Source organism: Panulirus ornatus, chromosome 28, assembly GCF_036320965.1.
Source record: "Panulirus ornatus isolate Po-2019 chromosome 28, ASM3632096v1, whole genome shotgun sequence".
Classification (NCBI taxonomy): domain Eukaryota; kingdom Metazoa; phylum Arthropoda; class Malacostraca; order Decapoda; family Palinuridae; genus Panulirus; species Panulirus ornatus.
In genome coordinates, this window is record NC_092251.1 from 4,692,501 (window position 1) to 4,719,383 (window position 26,883).

At 42.1% G+C, this 26,883-nt stretch overlaps 1 protein-coding gene across 1 annotated transcript in view; it reads right to left on the bottom strand.

Annotated features, from left to right (window-relative positions):
- LOC139757775 (cell adhesion molecule DSCAM-like) overlaps positions 1-24,815 on the bottom strand; it is a 71,020-nt gene extending 46,205 nt beyond the window's left edge. Inside the window, exons 1-2 of the mRNA XM_071678559.1 lie at positions 24,686-24,815; positions 19,457-20,431 (exon numbers count right to left, since the gene is read on the bottom strand). Coding sequence (XP_071534660.1) covers positions 19,457-19,535 — 79 coding nt within the window. The 5' untranslated portion in view covers positions 19,536-20,431; positions 24,686-24,815. The remainder of the gene's footprint in view (positions 1-19,456; positions 20,432-24,685) is intronic.
- Between the last annotated feature and the right edge of the window lie 2,068 nt (positions 24,816-26,883).

The window sequence follows — 26,883 nt, forward strand, 5'->3', positions numbered from 1 at the left end:
AAATGAACTTATCTTGGGAAGAAAAAAACAACTCTTACCCCTCCACTGTCAACTGTGGCAGCAACCACGATGTCCTCCCCCCACCCTACACACACACACACACACACACACACACACACACACACACACACACACACACACACACACACATACACACTTCACTCACTGGGAAATTTTGCCATTATATATTCCCCCGCAGGAGTGAGTGGTCTTTTCTTCGGACGAAGCTAGCGAGCCGAGCCCTCGAGGCAGTCGCGCCGAAATGCCACGGTTGATTTCAAGTCTCCTCATTTCTTTTTTTCTCTTCCTCCTTTACACCGGGAGAAGAAGCGTGAAGACTGACTGTTAAGTCTTCCATGAGGAACTTAAAGCCTCCAGGAGCGGGGGTGGGGGTCACTCTCGTCTATACACACCCGACCTCTTCTCTTCTTGACCTTCTGAAACCATCAAGGACATTGCTGAGTCTTTGGGAACTACGAATGACCGGTGGTGGAGAATATATATATATATATATATATATATATATATATATATATATATATATATATATATATATATATATATATATAATATATATATATATATATATATATATATATACAAAACGCCAGGAATATAATCATCTGGATCTTTTGACACGGTAAATACTTAGGGAGAATAAATCAGAAACCTACACGAAAGAGAATGTCACACACAAAAAAGAGGAAAATACAGTGTTTTCGATCAAGTCTCGACGATTTGTGGATCCATTTATTCCTTCTTCCCCTCCCACTAACCCTTTCCTTTGAGTGGGAGGGAGAGGGAAGGAAAAAAAAAAAGATCAGGTCATCTGTGAAACGAGAGGAGACGGTGGGGGACATTGCACTTCTGGCGGCTCTGCCGAGGCAGGTGTGGGAGGAACGCTGGACGTGACAAGGTGTAGGAGGTGAGGTGTTCAGACGGATGAATAGGATAGTGCACGGATAGGCACAGGGACGGGGGAGGTGGGAGAACGGATAGGCAAAGGGACGAGGAAGAGAGAAGAAGGAGGAGGAGGAGGAGGAGGAGGTGGAAGGAGATAGTTGAAATTCTTTATACATTTTTTTTCTTTTATTTCGGAAAAGAAAAGGAGTCAGAAGTTGTTACTGGAATGATATATGATGAGATAGTAAATCTCATCTTAATAGGCCTCCTTCAATGTTTTTTTTAATCAGACGACACCCTAGCCATTTAATTTGTGAACAAAGCCAACCATGCTATATCCAAGCTAAGCCAGTTCGACTCAACCATAACTTAATCTTGAAAGGGAAAACATTAAATATGCACCTCAGTGTGATACATAGGAAGCAAGAGAACCAGGCTACATGGAATAAGATGTTTTAGGTCTCTGAAGAACTGCCTCCCTGGTGCGCACCGGTACGTGCATCTTAGGCCACTAGATCTTAATAAAGTAAAATGTGATGGCGTAACTTCACGTCTTAATGGCAACGGTAAAGTAGGAGTAGTTCCGGAATTGAATATCATTAATGTTCATGAGAAAATACGATATACAACATTAGTTATGGAGGCTCATCTATTTCCGTTTTAACAGCTTGTTGCATCCGTTCTGTTTTCTTGTTCTCTACATGCTATTCACCTCCTTCCAAAACGTTTTCTTTCTTTTCTGTGAAGTTTGCTTGTACACTCTCGCCTCAACTTTTATTTTACCTCTTTTTCAGCCCCTGCCGCTTCCTTCTGTATACCTCCCAGTCAGACGCACTCCTTCCCTGCAGGTAACGCCCACACGTCTCTCTCATCACTTTCATGAACACCTTAACTTTCTTCTGTTTCCTCACTCTTGCGTCTCTTCCGAGCTAAGACCTTCACAACCACCTACAAAGATGCCAGTGTTGGTAACGCCCTGTTTTTCCTATTCGTCTAAGTCGCATGACCCCCAGGATTCGTGACTGGAACCAAGCGAACCATAAAGTGGATTAAGAAACAATCAATCAAAATGTATTGATAAAGGATATAAAGAGTTTGTATTCAGGATATCCAGACATAGTAAAGGATAAACACAGGAAAATATATACAGACATAAACACACACACACACACACACACACACACACACACACACATACACATGAAGTCCCTGAAATTAATGGCGTCATTTACTTAACGATGTCAACTGAATAATGCTAATCTGTTTAACGCAAGTGGTGTCTCATGCATTACTGAAGATACTTGACTACTTTACTATGCAGCTCAACAGTTGTAAGCACAGCATCTCTGATTTGGGTGGGAAGAAAATCAAACTTACACAAGCTTTAATTAGAAACAGATGTCTCTCAAGCACCGTGAGATTATATGCAATGTTGAGTTACGGTATGAAAAAAAAAAAAAGAAATTAAGTAAGACGTGGGGCCCTTTTTTTTGTGTGTCTTATTAACTTGGATCGTAAAGATGTTTAAGGAAAATATAAGAATTTCAGTTAAAATCTTATGAAACAACTTTGTCCTTTTTTTTTGTCCCACAAGTTTGTGCCTCCTGGGTGGGTAGAGTCTTTGTTGGGACCATGGTGTTCTTAACTTTGGGAGTAAACATGAGTTTCCCCATCCTGAGTGTGTGTTTAAACTCACTGTGTTGGCGTCACTTGCTTAAGTAGACACTTAAGTTGAGGCAGCAGTCGCAGACATACACTTTAATTACATTTCTCCCTCCAAAACTCTCCGTCAAGCTTTTCACTTCCTAATTTTCGTCAGACTCCAAGACCTGGCACTCCCTTTTATGTCAAACAGCAGCTGAGAAGGTGTAAGGGAGATAATAATAATAATATATATATATATATATATATATATATATATATATATATATATATATATATATATATATATATATATATATATATATATATATATATTGGAAAATATCACAATTGAGCGCGTGATCTGATAAATTCCTTCTAATCCAAGGAGAAATGAAACACGATGAGTTCCCAAGTGCACTTTCGTGTATGTCAACTGACTGTTATATTTCCCTCTTTTTAATCTCCCCTGATGATGTGATCATTACATGAAAGCGCACTTGGGAGCTTATCGTATTTCATTTCCCAATGGATTAGAAGGAAAACATACATATATATATCACCGTAGGTAAGTACACGGCAGGGTACTCTTTAGCTCATGTCTGACAAAACACAGTGCCCACATACACTTAAAAGAACAGTGTTTGGCTTCGCTAGATAACCATCTTCCAAAATTACCAACATCAAAGCTTTTGGCCAAATCATGGATCTCTCGGGACCTGGTGACTGTATTCACCTTTGCCGACAAAGTTATCATCTGAGAATACATAGCATTACCATCAAAAGCGTCGTGGCAGTACCTGTCCGCAGTTACATTTCTCTGTTGACATCATCAACTCCAAAGACTCCACGAAACACCGAGTTATTCAGGAGTTCCCATGATGCTTTCCCATTTCTGTCTGGCCATAGAACAGCAAACAGTGCTACTGTACGCATACGAATATCCAGCATTAGTTCGCTGGCCAGCTTATCTGATCGTAAACAGGAATGTTCAAGCTTGCCGTCAGTGGTCCATTATCAAATGGAACTGATGTGCTTATCTCAACAATGGCAACAGAAGCTTATGATAATTATGGTGAAGTGACTCATATTGATTTGCATAAAGGGTATTGCTCGACCGTTCAAGTAGTTGGCCGTTATGTAGGAGTGTATAACGAAGTCGTTATGAGAGAGGTGTTAAAACCCAGTCTGCAAAACACATTCGGTATTACCTCAATGAAAAGAACGTTATCCACTTATCGAATTTGTGCGTCAATGAAACTCACGTATATTTGCTTTCATCACGCGCGTTCTTGGCTCTGAATTCGAAATTGTTGTTGAAAACAACACATTTATCTAAAACTAATTCTAATTGTTTGTTGCGCTACTAGAATAATTCCCGACAGGAATTCGCAAAAAAAAAATGATAATAATAATAATAAAACCTCATTGTACTGTTCAGCAGGTAAACTGCTGCTATGGAGGGGAAACTTATTCGAGTGGAGAATGAAATATGTGTCCCCGTTAGTCCAGGACAAATGGTAGGGATTATGGCCAAGTCTGGCCAAGGGAAGATATGTTTCGTATGGTGTCTGGCCACATTTCCAGCCAGCCAGGGAAACCTGCTTTGTCAGAAGGAAAGTAGATTCATTATTTTTTTCTTTCTCTCGAGCAGGGATGATGACTTTTCTTACACTGAACACCGAAGTCTTTTAAGACACTACCATGTCTATCTTGAACAGCCAACCTTTATATTTCTACCCCCTAATCAGGCTTGACTTTTTGAAAAATGAAATATCCATGTTATCACTCCATTTACTTATATATCAACTTCACAGAATCATACAACTGGGACAAGAATAAATTGTGGAGTACGTGGTTAATGACACTGTTGTCATCTTGTAAGTTAATGGAACCACTTGTGAATGACTCATCCAGTCTTGAAATAAGACTTTACCTTCTGTATTTCCTTCGTCGTGGCTACACTCGTGTTTCGTACTGTGAGACTACAAATCTATCTGTTCATTAATCCTCTCTCTCTCTCTCTCTCTCTCTCTCTCTCTCTCTCTCTCTCTCTCTCTCTCTCTCTCTCTCTCTCTCTCTCTCTTCCCAGCTTCACGTCCAGGTGTCTCGTGTCCACGGTAACGTCAGCTGTAGGGGACGTCTCCCGTCTTAATCGCAGGGGACGAAAACGAATCGCCCGCCTACCACAGCTGAGCGAACGGAGTTCTGGGTTTGTTACGGATAGTAGAGGTTGGAACCTTGTTAATGGTGGCTGCTGCTGGATATATATATATATATATATATATATATATATATATATATATATATATATATATATATATATATATATATATGTATGTATATATATATATTCACGACAACTAGACAGGTGGACAAGCGAGACGAAGAATTTTTACTTTTCCTTCTGTCAGACTTGCCTTACAAAAAAAAAGATTCTGACGGAAAACAAAATAGAAATAACCGAACAGACAGTTTGTAAAAAGAAAAAGAAAAAAAACTAATACAGTTCCATATGCATCCACTGTTTTTCATTCACCAATTCATTTTTTTTTTCCCATGTAACTTACGAATATTCCGTTGCCAGAAAGTAACAGAGTGCATGCAATTGTAAAGCTCACACAAAATGATGAATAAAACGTGGGAAAACGTTCTCTCAAAAACGTTAGATGATGTTTCAACGTAACAACGTTCCCCCATCCTCGGGAATCCAAGAATCTATGGAGGAAGCTCACATCTTAAAACATATTAATTAGCAAGACATGGAGGAGAGGGTAAGTCTTAGACGAACACCACCTGTTCCTACAGAGGGAACACACTCCTACAGAATATAATTCCAGCTGGGGTAGAACAGCAACACACACGCAGGGTTGCTAAGCGTGTGAGCTAAGGTCCTTCAGCGGGTGTCCGGTGTGGGGGGTGTGTTGTGCCGGTCCTAGTGACCAGCAAAGGGATAAAACACCTTTTCCTCTACCTAGTCCTGCCTCAGCAAGGTGGCGCCAGGAGCGGGGCCTTCGAGGGGAAAATAATCCTCACTTGGCCCCTTCTTATGTTTCTGCTTCCCGATAGTGATAATACAAGATGGGGCTATTTCCATTGTCCAGCTCCCGTCTGTCTCAGAAGCCGTCATACGACTTGCAAGAGATAATGGGTGGTATTTTCTCTCTATTATCCCTAGGGATTATATATATATATATATATATATATATATATATATATATATATATATATATATATACTTAATCTATAGGTGGACATGTGTTTCTCATCGTCAGAGAGAGAGAGAGAGAGAGAGAGAGAGAGAGAGAGAGAGAGAGAGAGAGAGAGAGAGAGAGAGAGAGAGAGAGAGAGAGAGAGGATAGCATCTTCTTTCCGACGTTTCATTTCTTTACCTCTCTCTTTCCTAAAACTTTCTCCATCGATGTTTTTGAAATATTGCTGCAGTGGAGTCTGAACACTCATCCTCTTACTGCTTAGGGATCCCTCTCTCGTTCTACGGGTCAGAGGTCAAACTTGACTCACTATGCACTTTGGGTAATCCCATCATGTTTTTAAGAGTCGTACCACAGTGCATAATTGTGGTTCCGTCGTGGTAAACAGTTCACCAAAACACATCTCGAGTTCCCGGTCCTATACATTCACATCACCGCAGATGGGATGTGACAGACCGGTGTAGGGTATCCAAACCCATTTCCAAAACAAAGCCACACTTTAAACTATTGTTTGAGCGTTGAACCAAGAGGATTATAAATAAAAAAAAGAAAGAATTACTGTGTTATAATAAGGAGGTGCTTTTCATTCTTTCAGTCTGGCGTTCTTCTTTCATTTACATTCAAATGAGACTTGGGAGGAAAACAGTTTGTAAATCGGTGCTAACTAGACTAGACGGAAGGACGGGGCGCGTATTGCCTTTCAACGTGAGTCTCGACTTTAGTGGCGCATTTGAAGTCCTCCTCTGAACGAAGATGATCTGAGGTCACCTCAAATGTAGACGTGAAGTGTGGCGGTATATACTCCCTACACCCATCACCAACTCACGTGTCGCCACCACACCAACACCACCACCACCACCACCTACCACACACCACCATCAGTAGCACCACCACCACCTACCACACACCACCACCACCATCACCTACCACACACCACCACCACACCACTACCACCATCACCTACCACACACCACCACCACTACCACCACCACCTACCACACACCACCACCACACACCTCCACCACCACACCACCACCACCGCCATCGCCATCGACCACCTTGCCTGAACGAGACGCCACAATTTGCATCTCAGTCTGGCTTGGCCGACCTCAAGTTTCGAAAGCAGAAGAAAAAATATATAAGGTCTTCTTACCCAGCTGTGGTGGTGACCGTATCCCCAGATCAGCCAGAATATTAGTCAGATTAACCTGCAAGATCGTTGTGTCTTGTGTGCTACAGACAACAAGGCTGTGGGAGGTGTCTGTCTAGGGACACTACGTAGACCCATGACAGTTGCCACAGAGACCATCTATGTCTGTCATGGTATCAAGACTTCTACAACAACACCAAATACAAAAGGACCCACATGGTGGAGCTGATGATTAAGGGGGGGGGGAGAAAAAGGCATTATAAATCACGTGACATTTAAGACCTCAATTCACCACAATGATCAGGGATGAGCCATCAACGGATCTAAACCTCATATAACAAGATACGATCTGCATTACACCACATCATCTTTGACGGTACTCTGAGGACATTCGAAACGATTCTGTCACCATAAGCTCCTTTTTCTCCCTCTCTCTTTCTTCATGGAATGATAAACGAAACCTGGAAAAGATTTTGGAAACCTGTTTTTTCAAGATGGGATTAGACTAATGAAGGCGTACCCTGGTCTGGGAATTAATTGGACATCTCGGAGACTTCGAGGGACTTAAACATGTGAGATATCTGACCCACTCCTCCTGTCTTGAGCGATAAGTCTATAATACTGAACTGTCTCTCTCCCTCTGGTCACCAACGCAGGGTTGCTCCACAACTTTGTTCGTGCCTGAAGATGCTTCTCACTTTGGGGGAACGGAACGTCGGCGACTCCTGCAGAGAACTATACACCTTTACTACAAACACTCGCAAGAAACGAGGGATCAAAAAAGAAGGAAAAAAAAAACGAACGATAAGACGTAATTACAGAATTACTTCTAAGTCCTCTAATGATACGGTGCATAGACATATGATTACACTGTAATCATTTGGTTACGTTCATACATAAGGGGGGGTTTCTACAACGCTCGAACTCCCACGCCCTCATCATCATACATTTCACTGTTAGTATTATGTTACTGGCTCTACTGAACATAACCATTCACGCCAGGATCTTAAGTCTACTGCCCAGACTGCATCAGACATCCCATGGAAAGTGGAATCTCTCTGTCGCACTTAGCAGGAAACTCCCGTTTGCCTCGTTCGTTGCGGTGGGAAGTCGCTGATGTGGGCCTTAGAGGTAAAACCAGAGAGGTTTGAGAGTAAAGGGAAAATGTAGGAGAACTATGGGCATGATGAACAGGGCTGGAGGGAGCTGGCTGTAAGGAATATTGAAGTATGGACGAGAGGTAAATGCGAAAGCGAGAGAATAGGCCCGGGGAAATGGAGGTAAAGGTTGATGAAAGGAGATTTGCAAAGGTTTATCCACAAGAGGCACTGGATAAGGTATGTGAGCGAGGATGCTGGAGAGACGTGAGTGTGTGAATGGATATTCCGTGGAGACGCGGAGGTAAGGGGAGATCTCCAGAGACGGAGAGACAGAGACAGAGACAGAGACAGAGAGAGAGAGAGAGAGAGAGAGAGAGAGAGAGAGATGTGAGCGTGAGGGGAATTGCAAGGGAGGGTGTTGTATGCAGCAGACAACAGCAGCAGACGTGAGGACGCGAGTATAACAACGTCTGCCTGGCAGGACGGAGCGCCGGGAAGCCAGCCACCAAGGCAGCCTGGTGTAAGGTAACGGGTTGTGGGCGAGGGGTTGAATGACTGGGGAGACATTGGTGTGTATATTACATTGCTGTTGTCACGACCCATTCTATCTCACGTTGGTGCGTTCTCTCGCGTCCATGTTATTCCGTAAGTACTGTTGTATGTCCTGATACACATAAGTATATACTAATATGAAATATCAATGTAACTTGATATAAACACAGGACTTTTCAAACACGTTTCCGACACATATACAGGACCTCCAGGAGTCCAAGCGCCCATCAGCAAGCTCAAAATCCCACATCCACCTCTCAAACTCACATCCACACGTCTACAGATTCACATTCACACTCAGAAACTACATCTACACGTCTGCAAATTCACATTCACAATCAGAAACTCACATCCACACGTCTGCAATTTCACATCCACACGCCAACAAGCTCACATCCGCTCGCTAACAAACTCACATCCATATTACTACAAAACTCACACCCACACGCCCAGAACGCCCACATCCGCACCCATAAAGACTAACGCCCACACACACACTCACAAACCCATATCCACCCACCCACAGGCTCACAGACCCGAACCAGCAGGGGAAACACATAAGTCCAGACTCATGAATGTAAATCAGATAAGCTGAGCTAATCAATGGTGGACTTGTCAAAACGTAATCTCCTTTGTGTTCAGGAAGCCCAGTTGCTGATTGGTCTCTTCGTCTCTCAACTCTCCACTTGGACCAGACATCCACGCTGATGATTGATTGTTCCCTTGGCCAATCACAGGCCTCGTTTGCCATCTGTGTTTATTTCATGGATCTGACTCACTACGAACTAATGATCCTTCCACGACAGGCGTCTATACGTCAGCATATATTGGGTGATGGTTGTTGTTAATTTTCGATCAACAGCCATTGAAGCTCACACACACACACACACACACACACACACACACACACACACACACGTCCCATCATATACCATCCGGCTGGTACAGTCTTCTTGGTCTAATTTCTAGTATATAGTCACCTAGAGATCCTTATGAGCGTACAGTCCTTGTTTCCTCCTCCTTGCAGTGTTTTGCACCAACACTCTACACTTCTCTTGTGTTTCAAAAGTACTGTATGAACTTATGTGTAAACAATTCCTAATCTTATTATCATATTGACTGTCATTCGTCCCTCCACTGACTGCCATTCCTTTTTTCAAGATGTCTACCTTGTCGAATCCTTCTTCTGTACCTTAATCATTCCTCCTCCAGACGTTTCACCCCCACCAAGACCTTCTATATATTCCACCGTGTCCTTGAGGTCTACCTCAGTCATCCACGTCACCAGTCACTCATTTCTCTTCCCCCGTCGTCCCATGTCTTCCTTACCTTACTTGTCCTCGCCTGTATCCCTCCTTCTATTCTCCAGTAAAGTCATACTCGATCACTCCTCCCTACCTGACACTTTCCTCCCTCAGTCCTTCTCTCCTTAGGTCCTCAGGTCTTCTATCCTCCCAAGACCTTCTCCTCCTCCTTAGCCTCTCCTCCATGTGTATTCTCAGACAACAAAGCCGGGCGAGTGTGAGGGGCCTCATTCTTCCCCTACCCACCTTCCACCGTGATAATGTGGGGTGAGGAGGGGAGGGGGGGCGGTGAGGGGGGGGCTATAGACCCCAACCCATTCTGATACATATTACAGAATCGTGTTGGGGAGGTGGGGGGCGTGGGCCAGGAGGGGCATTCCCACTACTCATCCTATTACTGATGGGAATAGGGAGAGGGTGGGAGGGATGGGCGGCCACATCCCCCGACCCTTCTAGGGATAGTCGTCATATACACTGCAGAGCAAAACGAGCCTTTGAGGTTAAGGTATGAGGGCGGGTCTCCCCCCACTAACTTCCAAGTGTTCCAGGGGGAGCGTGGCTGGACATGTGTATGGATGGTTAAGGGACCTTAATCCTTAACCCAGGAAATGAGTCTCTCTTCCTCAGGGAGCTGTCTGTGCGTCGGATCCTTCTCTCATAGGACTAAACAATTCACTGATGGAGGAGTGGTAATGGAGAGAGAGGAAGAGAGAGAGAGAGAGAGAGAGAGAGAGAGAGAGAGAGAGAGAGAGAGAGAGAGAGAGAGAGAGAGAGAGAGAGAGAGAGAGAGAGAGAGGTATCCACTCTCTACCACCTTGCCTCTAAATCCTGGGTCTGTGTAGGTAATGTGTGAGGGAGTAGGGCTGAGTAGCAGCCTCCTTTACCACTCCATCCAACCCCCCCCCCACCCCCCTACCCCTTCCCCCGTGCCTTGGTTGGATGGTTATTTCGGCTTTAGGGCCTGTCGACCACCGGGGAACGGTAAGGCCAACGACATCGTTTTGGTAACCAGCAGTTAGGGGGAAAACAACCTGAACATTGCCTTCAGGCCTTCAAGGTAATTCTAAGACAATGCAAGCTTTCTCTGGGGGTTTAACAGCATCCTTCAAATCACAGTATATATCATATATATATATATATATATATATATATATATATATATATATATATATATATATATATATATATATTTTTTTTTTTTTTTTTCTTTTTTTTTTTTTTATACTTTGTCGCTGTCTCCCGCGTTTGCGAGGTAGCGCAAGGAAACAGACGAAAGAAATGGACCCCCCCCCCCCCATACACATGTACATACACACGTCCACATACGCAAATATACATACCTACACAGCTTTCCATGGTTTACCCCAGACGCTTCACATGCCTTGCTTCAATCCACTGACAGCACGTCAACCCCTGTATACCACATGACTCCAATTCACTCTATTTCTTGCCCTCCTTTCACCCTCCTGCATGTTCAGGCCCCGATCACACAAAATCTTTTTCACTCCATCTTTCCACCTCCAATTTGGTCTCCCTCTTCTCCTCGTTCCCTCCACCTCCGACACATATATCCTCTTGGTCAATCTCTCCTCACTCATTCTCTCCATGTGCCCAAACCATTTCAAAACACCCTCTTCTGCTCTCTCAACCACGCTCTTTTTATTTCCACACATCTCTCTTACCCTTACGTTACTTACTCGATCAAACCACCTCACACCACACATTGTCCTCAAACATCTCATTTCCAGCACATCCATCCTCCTGCGCACATCTCTATCCATAGCCCACGCCTCGCAACCATACAACATTGTTGGAACCACTATTCCCTCAAACATACCCATTTTTGCTTTCCGAGATAGTGTTCTCGACTTCCACACATTTTTCAAGGCTCCCAAAATTTTCGCCCCCTCCCCCACCCTATGATCCACTTCCGCTTCCATGGTTCCATCCGCTGACAGATCCACTCCCAGATATCTAAAACACTTCACTTCCTCCAGTTTTTCTCCATTCAAACTCACCTCCCAATTGACTTGACCCTCACCCCTACTGTACCTAATAACCTTGCTCTTATTCACATTTACTCTCAACTTTCTTCTTCCACACACTTTACCAAACTCAGTCACCAGCTTCTGCAGTTTCTCACATGAATCAGCCACCAGCGCTGTATCATCAGCGAACAACAACTGACTCACTTCCCAAGCTCTCTCATCCCCAACAGACTTCATACTTGCCCCTCTTTCCAGGACTCTTGCATTTACCTCCCTTACAACCCCATCCATAAACAAATTAAACAACCATGGAGACATCACACACCCCTGCCGCAAACCTACATTCACTGAGAACCAATCACTTTCCTCTCTTCCTACACGTACACATGCCTATATATATATATATATATATATATATATATATATATATATATATATATATATATATATATATATATATGTCATTAGTTGACTCTAACCTCTTGATGGCTTATATTCTCACCAGTATTACATATATCATACCACACATTCATAATGTATACTGCATCTCACCAACATAATGCATATTGAATCATACCAAAACAGAGTATGCTACACCAGACCAACATATCATACATTCTATCTCGACAATATAATGTATACCACAACATATCTATCAGTATATACATACTGTATTACACCTGTAGGATGATGATCATACACCTGTATGATAAAGGGTGGGGCTATTTTCATCCGAAAATCAGTCTATTCATATTTGCTTCTCTCATACTCTATACAAAAAAAAAATCATTCAAATATGCTGAATTTCAAATTAAATTTTCGTAATTGCTTCCGAGCAAATGTGAAAGGTATCAGAGCAGAATGATTCTTATAAAGCCAACATGGTAATCATACCTGATAAAAGTATGAGTGCAATAAATGATGGTGTTATGGTGGAATCAAAATGATACGACGGTTTCAGACGTGTTATGTTGGATAATTTCCCTCTCTTGAAAATGCGTTTCGTATAGACACGAATGTAGATATGATCTTGAGGTATGATAATCATATTGGCTCCTGTAATATATTGCTTAATTTACAATGGCATAAGATATTTCCTCTTGATTCTCAAAGAATTGATTGGCAATTTTCAGGGGGCTCTTGCAATAACTGCGGCCATCAGTTCGACTCATGGCCTCTTATTGGTTAATTGGTTGTTATCCACTACGATGATGGTCATGTACTTAACAATCATCACCTCTGTAACGCAACAAGCAGGTCGTACCTTTCGTATTTAGCGAGGCTGTAGACCTACAAGAAACGAAGTGAAAAAGAATACAGAGTGAAGATTTACAGAGACAGAAAACTGGGGCAGAAATGTTGGTGAGCAGAGGAAATGAAGGCAGCAATAAGCCTGGAAACCTAAAGCCTTAGAGAAATTCAAGGAAATAAAACACTGGAGAAAAGACGACAATATATCGTGGAAGGATGGATGGGAAAATCTTAAGACTTAATGATATATCGAAAAGAATGAAATAAAAGCAGCGTACTCTCTGAACAAAAACCGATATATGAATATATATATATATATATATATATATATATATATATATATATATATATATATATATATATATATATATATAAACTCGCTATAATTTCTAGAAAGCTAGCCTGTCCATTACAAATAGGTATTTTTACAAACACACACACACCCACACATCTACCTATCTACCTAACCTAACTCAAACAGTGAGAGTTGACCATCGTTCGACTACAGATGAAACTGACCGCGTAGCCATAAACTGTCATTTCAAGACTAATTAAGAACGTCCATTCACGGCCGCAGACAACGTAGCAACGGTGACTCCCAGAGGATAGGATCCAATCCCACCGGAATGTAATCCAATGTCCATTAAAACAAAGAAATAGATGGCAGCCAAACCTGACTGGTCACTCAACCTCTGTCAAAACTATAGGAAGACTGGAAGTCATAGCTGAGACACTATCATAAATAAGATCTCAAAGACATTATATACATATATATATATATATATATATATATATATATATATATCTTTTTCTTTCAAACTGTTCGCCATTTCCCGCATTAGCGAGGTAGCGTTAAGAACAGAGGACTGGGCCTTTTCACCTGGCCCAATTCTCTGTTCCTTCTTTTGGAAAAAAAAAAAAAAGAAAAAAAAAAGAGGGGAGGATTTCCAGCCCCCCGCTCCCTCCCCTTTTAGTCGCCTTTTACGACACGCAGGGAATACGTGGGAAGTATTCTTTGTCCCCTATCCCCAGGGAAAATATATATATATATATATATATATATATATATATATATATATATATATATATATATATAATATATATATAATATATCCCTTGTAGAGCCATCTGTATGACGAAGCCGGTTTGGAAAGTGAACGTCTCTAGATTTACTTTGAGATAAGGTGAATGAGAGAACAATAATCAGTGAATAGAAGTGAAAGGAAACACAAACTGATCACGAAAGAAATATCTTGTAATCATCCGTGAGATCGGAAGGAGAGAATAACCTACAAAGACAATTGTTGTAACCAATATATGTTCCTCCATATCATCCCTAAAGCATTTTTTGATCTCACAGAACCTTTAAACAGAAACATATACGTCCTCGATTACTGTTTTCAGCCTTAGACACAAATGGTTATGTAATAATACAGGATGGTTTTCCATACATAGGGAAAAAAACGTTCTATCACATCTAAAGTACTTTTGTTTCAAGCTGTCCCTGAACATTCTTTTGTTTTTAAAGACATCTACATCATAGGTCTGTTGTTCGCCCCAGCCACCGTGTGTGTGTGTGTGTGTGTGTGTGTGTGTGTGTGTGTGTGTGTGTGTGTGTGTGTGTGTCAGCCTCGTCTCTGTTCTCATGTATCGCGAGGCACTTCTGCACTTCCTCAGGAAGGGGGAGGGCGGGGGAAAAAAAAAAACAAAGTGTAATTGTCTGTCCTGCCAGCGACAGTAGAGATCACGAGAAAGTTTGTCCCGAGACATTTCATCCCACGAATAAACCCGCTGGTGCGAGACGTCTCTGGTCATGTGCGACGCGCGCAAAGGTTCTTTGGCTGGTCCAGTGCAATCCGGTCGAGGATGGAGGGGTAGGGGGGGAGGGGGATGTTTGTGTAGTCGCCTACTCACGGTGATTAAAGTCCTCTCACACCTGATTAATCTCCGCGTTTGTTACCGAGCAAATGACTTCCTGTGTGTCTCGTGAACTTTTGACCTCACTGGTGTTAAAGCCTAGAGTTCTATACAACCACTCTGTGTAGCTAGATTAATCAGGCTGTGTTAGTCATGATTAAATCATAATGCTGATAGACACACTCGCAAAAAGAGACTGTTTTATATATATATATATATATATATATATATATATATATATATATATATATATATATATATATATATATATATATATATATATATATTCCTAAGAGTCCACGGGGAAAATGAAACACGAAAAGTTCCCAAGTGCACTTGCGTGTAATAATCACATTATCAGGGGAGACACAAGACAGAAATATAACAGTCAGTTGATATACATCGAAGAGACGAAGCTAGGACGCCATTTGGTAAACATCACGCGCAAAATTGTGATCCTTTCCAACATATATATATATATATATATATATATATATATATATATATATATATATATATATATATATATATATTGGATAGGATCACAATTTTGCGCGTGATCAAGTATATTCCCAGGAGTCCGCGGACTCATAGGAATATACGTATATATTCATATCTTTTTTCTGTTCAAGATTGGACAAGCTGTTCTAGACGATTAATAAAATGCGATACTGATGTACAGACAGAGACAGACAGACAGCCATACAGACAAACAGACAAACAAACAGGAAAATTAAAAGTACACAAATCAACGACTCCAGATACCTTACCCGTGACGCAACTGGGATAAACAAAAAAAAAAAAGAAAATCAATTACGATCCAGACGACTCCAGGAATAACGTAGCAGCTGTCGCATTAGATGTCGTGCTTCATTTCAGTCACCGTCGGACGCGTACAGTGCCCGTGACGGACACGACCCAACCAGGGGGAAGCAGGCAGGTGGCGTACTTTAACCCCTGCAGGTCGCCTCAGGAGGTCCCAGTGAGAGAGAGAGAGAGAGAGAGAGAGAGAGAGAGAGAGAGAGAGAGAGAGAGAGAGAGAGAGAGAGAGAGAGAGAGAGAGAGAGAGAGAGAGAGAGAACGTAACTCAAGGGCTAGACACGGTAGCAAAATGGATCTTTTTTTTTTCTTTTTTTTTTGTTTCCACAGGGAACACTCCTTGCTTTAGACATATACCCTCTTTACCCCCTCTGGAAGTCCCTTCTCTTCTCTACTGCTAAGCAAATCTGATCGAAGACTTCACCCGGTGTACTGATTGCCCTGTGTCACGTACCCTCTCCCCTGATTGGCAGCTGTGTCGTGAACAACCCACCGAACGTAAGCCACCCTCATCGTTTAACTGAGACTCGTGTTATAACGAACTTATTAAACACTGAGAGGGAAAAAAATGTCAGCGAGTCATGCATACTTGAGTCCTCATCGGCTTGGGTTTTTTTTCATGGTATATCGATTAATCTCACAAGGTGATTACTGATATGATAGTCATTTGATGTATGTCCCATCCCTCATCACTACCTGAAGGCTCTTTCTCTGTAACAAGATGCCAATAATCTACTGAACATGCTCATAATGGTAGCCAGCGACTCCACAAATAATAAAGTATAAAGTCTGCTTGGCTTGAGGTAAGGAGAGTATTGTGAGTCTTAGCATGATTTCAGCGAGACATGAGATCCCACAATGATTTCTGACGAAGGTATGAGATCGAATGCCAATTCAGGTGAGTTTATGAGGTTGAGCATAACATCACGAGAGCATGTTAACCATGAGTTCATGTGAGGATATGAGTCTGAGCACGACTTCAGGACAGCATATGGTACAGGGCATGACTCTGGGTGAACATATGGGACTGAACACTGAACAGACCATAAAGCGTTAAACAAATGCTACTACCCTACACCTAGATGACATGTCAACAAATTCAGGTAAACAAGATATCCTTCATTTAATAATCCTGTATTAATTATCATTAATGCTTTGCATTTTTCTTATAAAAAAAGAAAAACAGATTGAGTTATATCCATCCCTCTTGACTAGATGTATCAGCTTGAACATCTGCACTTCAGGTCATATACAACTGAATAATTACTCTAATGAGGGGAAGAGTCATTTTGAAATAGTCATTCTTTAAAAAAAAAAATAGGATATGATAACACCCAGACCGGAATAAGACTAAGTATACTCAAGTTAAGCAACGAATAAGTTATCCCGTTTTTTAATTCTGTTCATCTGTTAACTCATTCCCGCTACACCTAAAGCCCCTAAGTTCATTTTCCATGCTATTTTCTGTTATAAAAATCAGGGTTTCCCTATCTGGAATCACCCCTCGAAATTACAGTTACCTCCCGTCTCTCGTCCTCTATCCCTTCCTGCCTCCAGCAAGTACATAGCTCCCGATGGGCACCAGGAGGGAAATGCTCCAATGAACACGTCCCCTGGAGCTACTCACACAAGAACACTGACCAAATAGGAGTTTATTTCACCAACCGGAAACCCCAATTTTGTCCCCTGCTAAAAGTAACGATTGCTAGTGTGGGAGAGCCTGCCGCACTCCGGTACACCCTATCACACTATCATCTATCGTTACAAATGAAGGAGACGTGAATGAAGACGTGTGGGGCGCCGGACATAACGAAGTTAAGACGCAGGAGCCTCATGAGACTGCAGTGAGGAGGGAGGGTGTGTCACTCATTCCAGTAAATCATCCGGCCCAGTTCTGGAAGTAGTGGGTAAGACGTCACAACTACTGTAGTTAGAAGTTAGCTCGTTGGAGTTGTTTCTCGTCCAGGAATTAGTTACACGTAACAACCACGTTTGCAAGGAATTACAATAGTTGTATATTTTTCGTACCCAGAGCTGGGTAGGCTGAAGCGATTACTTCCACGAGAGAGATATGTTAGCCAATCCAACTTCAATTGCAATTTGTGTCTTGGATTGAGGGCTGGCCAGCACCAACAGACTGACTCTTCCTAACATTGCTGGTAACCTTAGGAAGGTTCCTATGTTTTCTTTCCTTGCTTTCAGTCCTATCATATGAAACGTTCACTTAGGATCTTGTAAAAAAAAAAAAAGAATATCGTCCTTGCGGTCATACTACAGGAAAGCCCTTTCCACAAAGGAGGGAGAGCCTGCAGCCTCCCTGTAACCATACCGATAATAGCACCATTATTGTGGTAACAAGAGCAGCTCTATACCCTGAGTGTCCTAAGGATATGCCTCCCTACTCTGGCTGCCACAAAAACCAGCTCCACTTCGACACCTTCCAACAACATCACCCGCTGGTGTCGGAAATACAAACTTCCCTTCGTTCATACCAAAGACGAAGAGCATCCTCCTGGCCACACGATTAACATCCCTCCTATGGGTTACCACAGACAGCCGTCCCCTGGACGTATCACCCACAACACAACCTGGTGGTAAGAAGTGAGATCTAACACTACCCAGTGTAGGATCGAGTCCCCTCATCCTCTACACGAGCCTCCTACCCCTTGCAGTCCTTCTCTCCGACTCGTCCTTTCATCACATCACATCCTCCATATTTCCATCACCCTCAGATCCCGTCCCTCCCACTATCTCTCCACCTCAGTACCACTTCTCATAATGTCTCTCAACATTTAACTCAACCCCCTCGACACCACAATCCATATCCCCTTTAACATCCCTATTGCCCTGACTATCTCTCGCTCCTTCCTCATCGTCACTTCACTGCTCAACCCCTTAAGCGTCTCATCACCCTCCACCATCATCACAACTATTAATAGAGACTATTACCACCCTTGATGGGGTCAGCAAAGCCATCCCCGTCAATTTTGGTTCTAAACTGCTTTATGCTTCGCAGTCTATAGCGAATTCCATCAACAAGATCATTTAGTCTCTAATCACGAGATAAATCAGTCTGTTCTTACATCTCTGAGGGTCAAACACTCACTCTTGATGTGAATTTACGATATTTATGGAATGGTTCGTTCCTCATTCTGAACTGGTGCACAAAAAGTAGTGATGGACTGATTCAATCTTTCGCTCCCCTGACAGATGGAAAAGAAAACGGATATGATAAAAAACAAATGACAGTTTAAATTATCTCTTGAAAAATGCAGTATCAATGCCAAAATAGTTAGATACTCTATGAATACGAGGTTTGCCAAATACATCAATCAGGGGACCGATGTACAACATATGGACAATGATAATGATAATGACGTTGATGATAATGATGATAAATAATGACAAGAGATATGATGATGATAATAATGATAATAGAAATCCTCATAATGATCATGATGATGGGAAAGGGAACAATGATTTATCAAGAAACAAAGTCAGTAAAGCATCTTTTCTATATTTCAGTCCGGAGAACGAGAAAGTGCTATTCTTTCCCCCATCAACAAACACAATAACTGTTGAGATACTGTTAACAGACGTAACATCCTCAGTCACTTACCGTTAACGGAAGAGGGGAGAGTCGTGCAGGCTAGGAGGAGGGTCAATAAGTAGTCAAGACATCCCGTAGTGGCCAGCATATTGACCCTTAGGAGGCCAGCGTGTGGTGGTGCTCCTCTCTCCGTTAGTAGCCCAACCTGCTCTTCTTACCAACCACTCTGTCTCCTCCTCTGAAGGACAAGGAGGGATGAGAGAGAGAGAGAGAGAGAGAGAGAGAGAGAGAGAGAGAGAGAGAGAGAGAGAGAGAGAGAGAGAGAGAGAGAGAGAGAGAGAGAGAGAGAGAGAGTAATAAAAAAAAAGAGAGGGAGACCGAAAGAGGAGTTAGATGGGGGCGAATTGTGTGCTAATAGATTAGAGGATGGAATTGTTAATGTAGGAAAGAGAGTGAGGGAGAAGGAGAAGGACAGAGAGAGAGAAAGAGAGAAAAAGAGGAAGGGACGGGAAGGAAAAGTGGTAAAAATAAAGGCAGAAAAGGAGCTGGTGAGAGGAAGAGGTAAAATGACACGGAAAAAAGGAGAGCTTAGCGAAGATAGAGAGAGAAGAGAGCACGTAGAATGGCGGGGAGAGAGAGAGAGAGAGAGAGAGAGAGAGAGAGAGAGAGAGAGAGAGAGAGAGAGAGAGAGAGAGAGAGGTGGACAAAGGTGCTGGAGGAAACAGGGGCACTAGAGAGGAGGAGGAGGGACACAGATACCAACTCAACCAAAGCAGCTCTATTTCTTGTTCATACTTCGTTCATCACCAACGCCATCTTCATTTCCTTTTTTTCTGCGTGACCTGGTAGTTTTCTACTGCTATAGTTAACGTCTATAGTTGTCTGTGTGATAGCATTATCCTATCGGGGGAAACTATAACCACTGGAGTGCTTGTTTGTTCGTACGAGTCCAATTTCCATCATCATCATTTCTCCTTTTCACCATTTATAGATGGATGGGTCACTTCGACTATCGTCTGTCCTTTAGGTAATCATGCTTCTCCTCTGTGTACACAGAAATGAAAAATGATTATCGAAATCAGTATTTGTACAATTCATGATCAAGTTCATCAGTGATTCTGTTGCTCAATTTGGCTTGATATTTCCACAGAATGATGTGACTATGTTGATGAATCAAGGGAGTGTAGGAGGAACGGGATATGCTAAGCCGCTGGTGCTGCTATGTTAAACACGCAGGTTGCATAAGGTATGTGAGGGAGGCTGGTGGAATATGCCATGTGAAGCTGTTGGAAAAAAGTTATGTGAGACTGTTGGCGAAAACAAGTTATGTGAGGTGGTTGTGGGAACGAACCATGTGAGACGGTTGTTGGTACAAGCTCACATGAGGCTTCTGTTTTAACAAACTATGTGAGGCTATTGTGGGGAGGGGGTATGTGAGGATGTTGTAAGGCTATTGTGGGAAGGGGGTATGTGAGGATGTTGTAAGGCTATTGTGGGGAGAAGGTACGTGAGGATGTTGTGAGGCTATTGTGGGAGGGAGTATGTGAGGATGTTGTGAGGCTATTGTGGGAAGGGAGTATGTGAGGATGTTGTGAGGCTATTGTGGGAAGAAGGTACGTGAGGATGTTGTGAGGCTATTGTGGGGAGGGAGTATGTGAGGATGTTGTGAGGCTATTGTGGGAAGGAGGTACGTGAGGATGTTGTGAGGCTATTGTGGGAAGGAGGTACGTGAGGATGTTGTGAGGCTATTGTGGGAAGGAGGTACGTGAGGATGTTGTGAGGCTATTGTGGGAAGGGAGTATGTGAGGATGTTGTGAGGCTATTGTGGGGAGGGAGTATGTGAGGATGTTGTGAGGCTATTGTGGGAAGGAGGTACGTGAGGATGTTGTGAGGCTATTGTGGGAAGGAGGTACATGAGGATGTTGTGAGGCTATTGTGGGAAGAAGGTACGTGAGGATGTTGTGAGGCTATTGTGGGAAGGGGGTATGTGAGGATGTTGTGAGGCTATTACGGGAAGAAGGTACGTGAGGATGTTGTGAGGCTGTTGTCAGGAGTTGCCGTAATGAAGCTACTGTTGGAAGGTGGTACGTGAGGCCAGTGATGTTACAAGCTACATGTAAGCTGTTGTTGGAACACGCTGTACGATGTCTAGTGTTCGTGGAACAAACTGTGATACAGAGGGGAAAAAAATTCATCCCATCTCGGGCCTGTCAACAAAGCACTGCAGAGGAATTTTCAGAGGAAAAAAGAAAGAATAGAATGACAAAGATATGAATAAGTGTGTTCTTGTGCTATGATATATATATATATTTTTTTCTTGACCATATCTATTGTGCAGTGTAAGATACGTAATCAGAAGTGATGAAACAGATACCGTCACTCATATTACGTTATCAGTTACGAGTCCTAATGTCTCCTTTGCATGGGGATATCTTTAGGTGATCTCGTTTAGATTTGCCCCAAGTAATTAGTTTCGTCATTAACGCTGCAGTGATAGTTAATTGTGTGATATACATATATATATATATATATATATATATAGAGAGAGAGAGAGAGAGAGAGAGAGAGAGAGAGAGAGAGAGAGAGAGAGAGAGAGAGAGAGAGAGAGAGAGAGAGAGAGAGAGAGAGAGAGAGAGAGAGAGAGAGAGAGAGAATTAATAAAAAAAATTGAAATGATAGTGGTTAGATCCCAGCGATTTTTCCCCCTTACAAAGGATGTAAAACATTGAAATGGTTCGTAAGGCAATGTGTTGAGGTAGCTGGTGGGCCTCCAGTACTGGACCTGACCAGAGCCTTTGTGACCAAAGGTCTGGAAAAAAAAAAAAAGCTTGGGAGTAGATTTAATGCTTAATCGTAAAAGGAAGTGAGTGTGTGTGTGTGTGTGTGTGTGTGTGTGTGTGTGTGTGTGTGTGTGTGTGTGTGTGTGTGTGTCAAGCTGTTTTTATCAGCAAAAGACTTCTTAAATCAGTGTCTTTTTGTGTCCTTTCCATTTCAGGGAAGTACTATTCTACAAATGTATATCACTTAGGTCATGGATATGTATCGCCATATCCACCATGTTGACATAAGATAACATATGGTGTGTTTGGACAACGTGAAAGTATTTACTCCGTATCTCCTGATAAGTGAAAGGATATTACATCAAGATACTACATCTACGTTCAGATAAGGGATATCAGATACTAGGAGAACGTGTATAAGAGGTTTGCATAGTGTTTGTTCAAAGGTTAAACCCATTCCGCTTATGTTTACGCGTATAGAAATGGGAATGCATTCCCAATGAACCATATGACCTGGTACACATTTCCACGAAAGAAATCGTACCATTCAGAAAGTATAAGCGAAAAGACAGTAAGGAATGGGGAAATATACATCTAAAGTTTGGGGAAAGAATTCCTAAGATGGCAGTTTTATGGATAATACAGGGAACTCCTGAAAGATATGGGGAAGGCAATGCCACTGGGACCCGCTCTTCAGATACTGACTGTGTGTTGGGGACACCAGTGTTATACCAACATGGAACTGATAGAAATAAGGCTAGCAAGTAGCAGTTCTGATCCAGTGTTTGTTGATACACAACGAAGATTCAAGTCTCACTAAATGATATCTCATCTTCCAGGCTGAATAATGAATCGAGAAATAAAGGAAGGAATATTAGGATATTGGAAACGGGAAAAAAATGTTAATGAAAAACTAAGTCCATGTGAATTTTGATAATCTACAAAAATATAAAGTGTAAATGAAGTCTGTGTATGTGTGTTTTCAACAAAGGTGTTATAAAGAATAAGGATGAGAAATATTAAGATAAGAAGAGGAACAGCTTAGAAAATCAGTGAAAAGCTTGGATTATACTCCAAAGTTGAGGATGTAGTTTGGATTGAGAAAGACAGACATACATACAGACAGAAATAGACAGAGAAGAGGCTTAATCTATAAGATGGAAAATACAGAAAATATATTAAGCAAATTTTCAAGTCAGAGAAACATAGATTTTGCTATAAACAATCGATTTTCATGTACTAAAAGAGGGTAAAAACTTATTAAATGAATAAATAAAAAGACTTGATTTAAGACCAACTGGACCATAGTATTACTGGAAGACAAGCAATGTAAATCATTCGACGTGAGATATCCTGCTGGATTCATGTGATGGTTGGGCTTAGTGTAGATAATATAAGATGAAATCAGCAACGACATCTAATACTGTATATGGAGGAACGAGGGGGTATGACGTGACAAGGGTCAGTGTGACAGTGAAGCTCCATATATATATATATATATATATATATATATATATATATATATATATATATATATATATATATATATATATATATATATATATATATATGTAAGATGGTGGTGCGTGACGCGTGTGACGTGGGAACTGGACGTAACAATGGGGATAGGAGGGCAGTGTAACCTTTCCATGGATGTGACTAAGACAACAAGTTTCTTATGTGCCAAAACTGAATTGAATTGTCTTGAACAGTGTGGAGTAATTGTGCAAACCACTTACGTGTTCAGAAAGGTCTTAATGGAAAGGAAAATATTTACGGTGTAAAGGTGAAGGACTTAGTGATATATATATATATATATATATATATATATATATATATATATATATATATATATATATATATATATATATATATATAAAATGATGGAATTTCATGGCATATAATTTTTCCAAAAGAATTCCTGCCAAGGATTTTTAATTTTCCTCAGGTATTCCAGCGCCACTTGAAAAATATGAATGTGGTGCTGTAAAAAATAGAAAATTCCTAAACGTTAACTTACAATGATGATGATTCAAACGAAGGAGCGAGAATTTGGCAGAGAAAATCAGGAAAAGAAAGAAAGAAAAAAAGAAACATTTACATTAAATCATGCAGGGAATTTTGATCTCCATGTTCTAAACTTTGTAATGAACATGAAAAAGAGAGTGAGAGAGAAGGGGAAACAGAGGGACAGAATTATCCGCAATATGCCTGGGGAAGTAGAGTGGACATCGACAGACACCTTAAAATAACTGACTACTCACACAGCCAAGCTCTGCACGCCTCGTTATCACCACAGACCACTTGGCGATTGCGAGGACAATACATCTCCAACACTGATAGCTATCAAGCCAAATATGACCACAGAAACAACTGATTTCATCAAATTAGAAATGTTCTCAGGAATCAATCGCTCGCATCACTCGCTGGTTAAAGTATCGGGGCATGATTGAGCACTTATAGGTATCATTTTCACTGATGTTTCGCCATCTACGAGAGGTGAGTGTGTTTTCCGCACTCCGTGAGTGAGATGAGTGTGTTTGTGTTGAGGAGACACTGTGGCTGGTGAGGGAGTCGCTGGCCGCTCAGGAGGGAGGTGGGCGGCAGCAGCAGCGGAGGCCTGAGGTCCGCACGCTACCACGTCTGGCGAGATACTGACGCAGAGGTCATCATCATGCTGCTTCGTCAGGCTGGTGCTGGTGCTGCTGGTGGTGCTGGGGCACAGGCGGTGGTGGTGGTGGTGGGGCACAGGCGGTGGTGGTGGTGGGGCACACTCGTCAGGCTCATTGTGGCGGTAGTGGAAGGACACACACACACACACACACACACACACACACACACACACACATACACACGTCAGGCTGGTGGTGGCGGTGCCAAACTTTACCTTAAACGGGTGGAGCCATTGGTACCTTAATAAGTCATAGAGTGGGTGAAGGGAGGGAGGTAGGCTAGGGTCTTCGACGTGTTAAATATCGTTTGGTAGGAAAAGGTCACAGTGTGGGAGGGTAACATCGAGTATGCTCCACGGTGCAGTGGTCCTAAAGATGCTGTATGGATGTAAGCCATGATCCCTAGATAGATATATATAAAGTACGGTGGAGGATGAATGTGTGGAAAACGAAATGTGTTGTACAGCGTGTGGTGTGAGGAAGGTCGATCTAATGAGATACAGTGGGGCAAAAGATGTGTAGTAATATGGAGATTATGTATGGAAGAGTTGCATGTGGTGTGCTTAAATGGCTTGGACATGTGGATAGGATGAGTGAGTAAAGGCTGACGAATAGGATAGGTATGATAGACTCGGGCCTCAACATGCAGTAGGGTGTAAAACGTGATTGTGATAGGGCAAATTGGAGGAAGGCGGTATACAAGGGGCGACGCGCTGAAGCTGTCAGGGGAAAACACAAGAGAGGTCTAATGCTTCTTGGCAGTCGGTAGGAGAGCTTTGATTTCGGTATATTATATGTATGACAGCTAGAGATTGGATATGTGCAAATGAGGGGGTCTTTTGTCTTTTCCTGGCGCTGCCTCTCGCTACACTACAGTTCATGAATGCTTATTTAACTTGTGTCCTGAGAAGGATTAGCCTCTTGTGATAAAGTTCTTCTCTCCTATTTTCAAGTACCAACATCCTGACGTAACTCTTCAGATCTAACAAGTATCTTGGCCCCTTAAATCCTACGTCGTAACCCGAACACGAACTATGTGATCAAATACATCATCAACATCGAGGCCCACAAACCAACATCATGACCCAGACACCAACATCTTGATCCCTACAACATCTTCTAGATCCTAGAACAACCACAAGGACAGCCCCGTGACCTCGACATAACCTCTGACATAAAGAACACCTTGACCTCCCAACGATGATTCCAACCCTCAGAGACGTATATGTCACACCTCCTCAAAGTGTCTTTCTCTGTCTCTTTCTTTCGGACTGTAATTACAAGTTTAACTTCTCAGTCTTAAGCCAAAGTTTAAAGTCATTGCTTAGAACAAAACTTTTATATTGCGGCTCGGTTCACAGCAGAAACCGGGAGACGCACTATGTGGCGCCTCAATATATATATTTTTTTTCCCTCCAGGACACTGTGGTCTCGTACAGAGGTATATACTAGGAAACACTGAAATGATGGGGACTAGGTTGGTTATTTTTCTCCTAAGATGTAATGATCTCTTGATGATGCTCATACTAGGATATGCTAATATAAAAAGACTAGCTGATATTTTTTTTTCTCTAATACGCCGTGAAACCACGTCGAGGTTTGTGGATGGAAATGATACGATAAAGTACTGGATACTGTGTTAACTGATCATAAATTCATATAATGGGCTTTGATTTCAACAGACAGACAAGACAGACAGACAGACAGACAGACAGACAGACAGAGACAGACAGAGAGAATAAGAGAAAGATCAACAGATATGAAGTCTAAAGATATCTATTTCTAGAAGACATTCACATCAAAAGAGCCAAAATCTTTTTTTCTTGTTCTTCTTCTTCTTTAGCGTGACCTCTTTACATTTCCACTTCTCTCCGCTTTCAGCAACGCACCATTAAGCTTGCATTCACTCACCGCTTAGAACGGAAACTCCAGACTCTGTCGTATATGATGCTCAGAACCACAAGGAAGCCAAGGAAGCCTGCTCCGCCTCCTCCTCTTCCTCTTCCTCCTCCTCCTCCTCCTCCTCCTCACCCTTCTCCTCCTT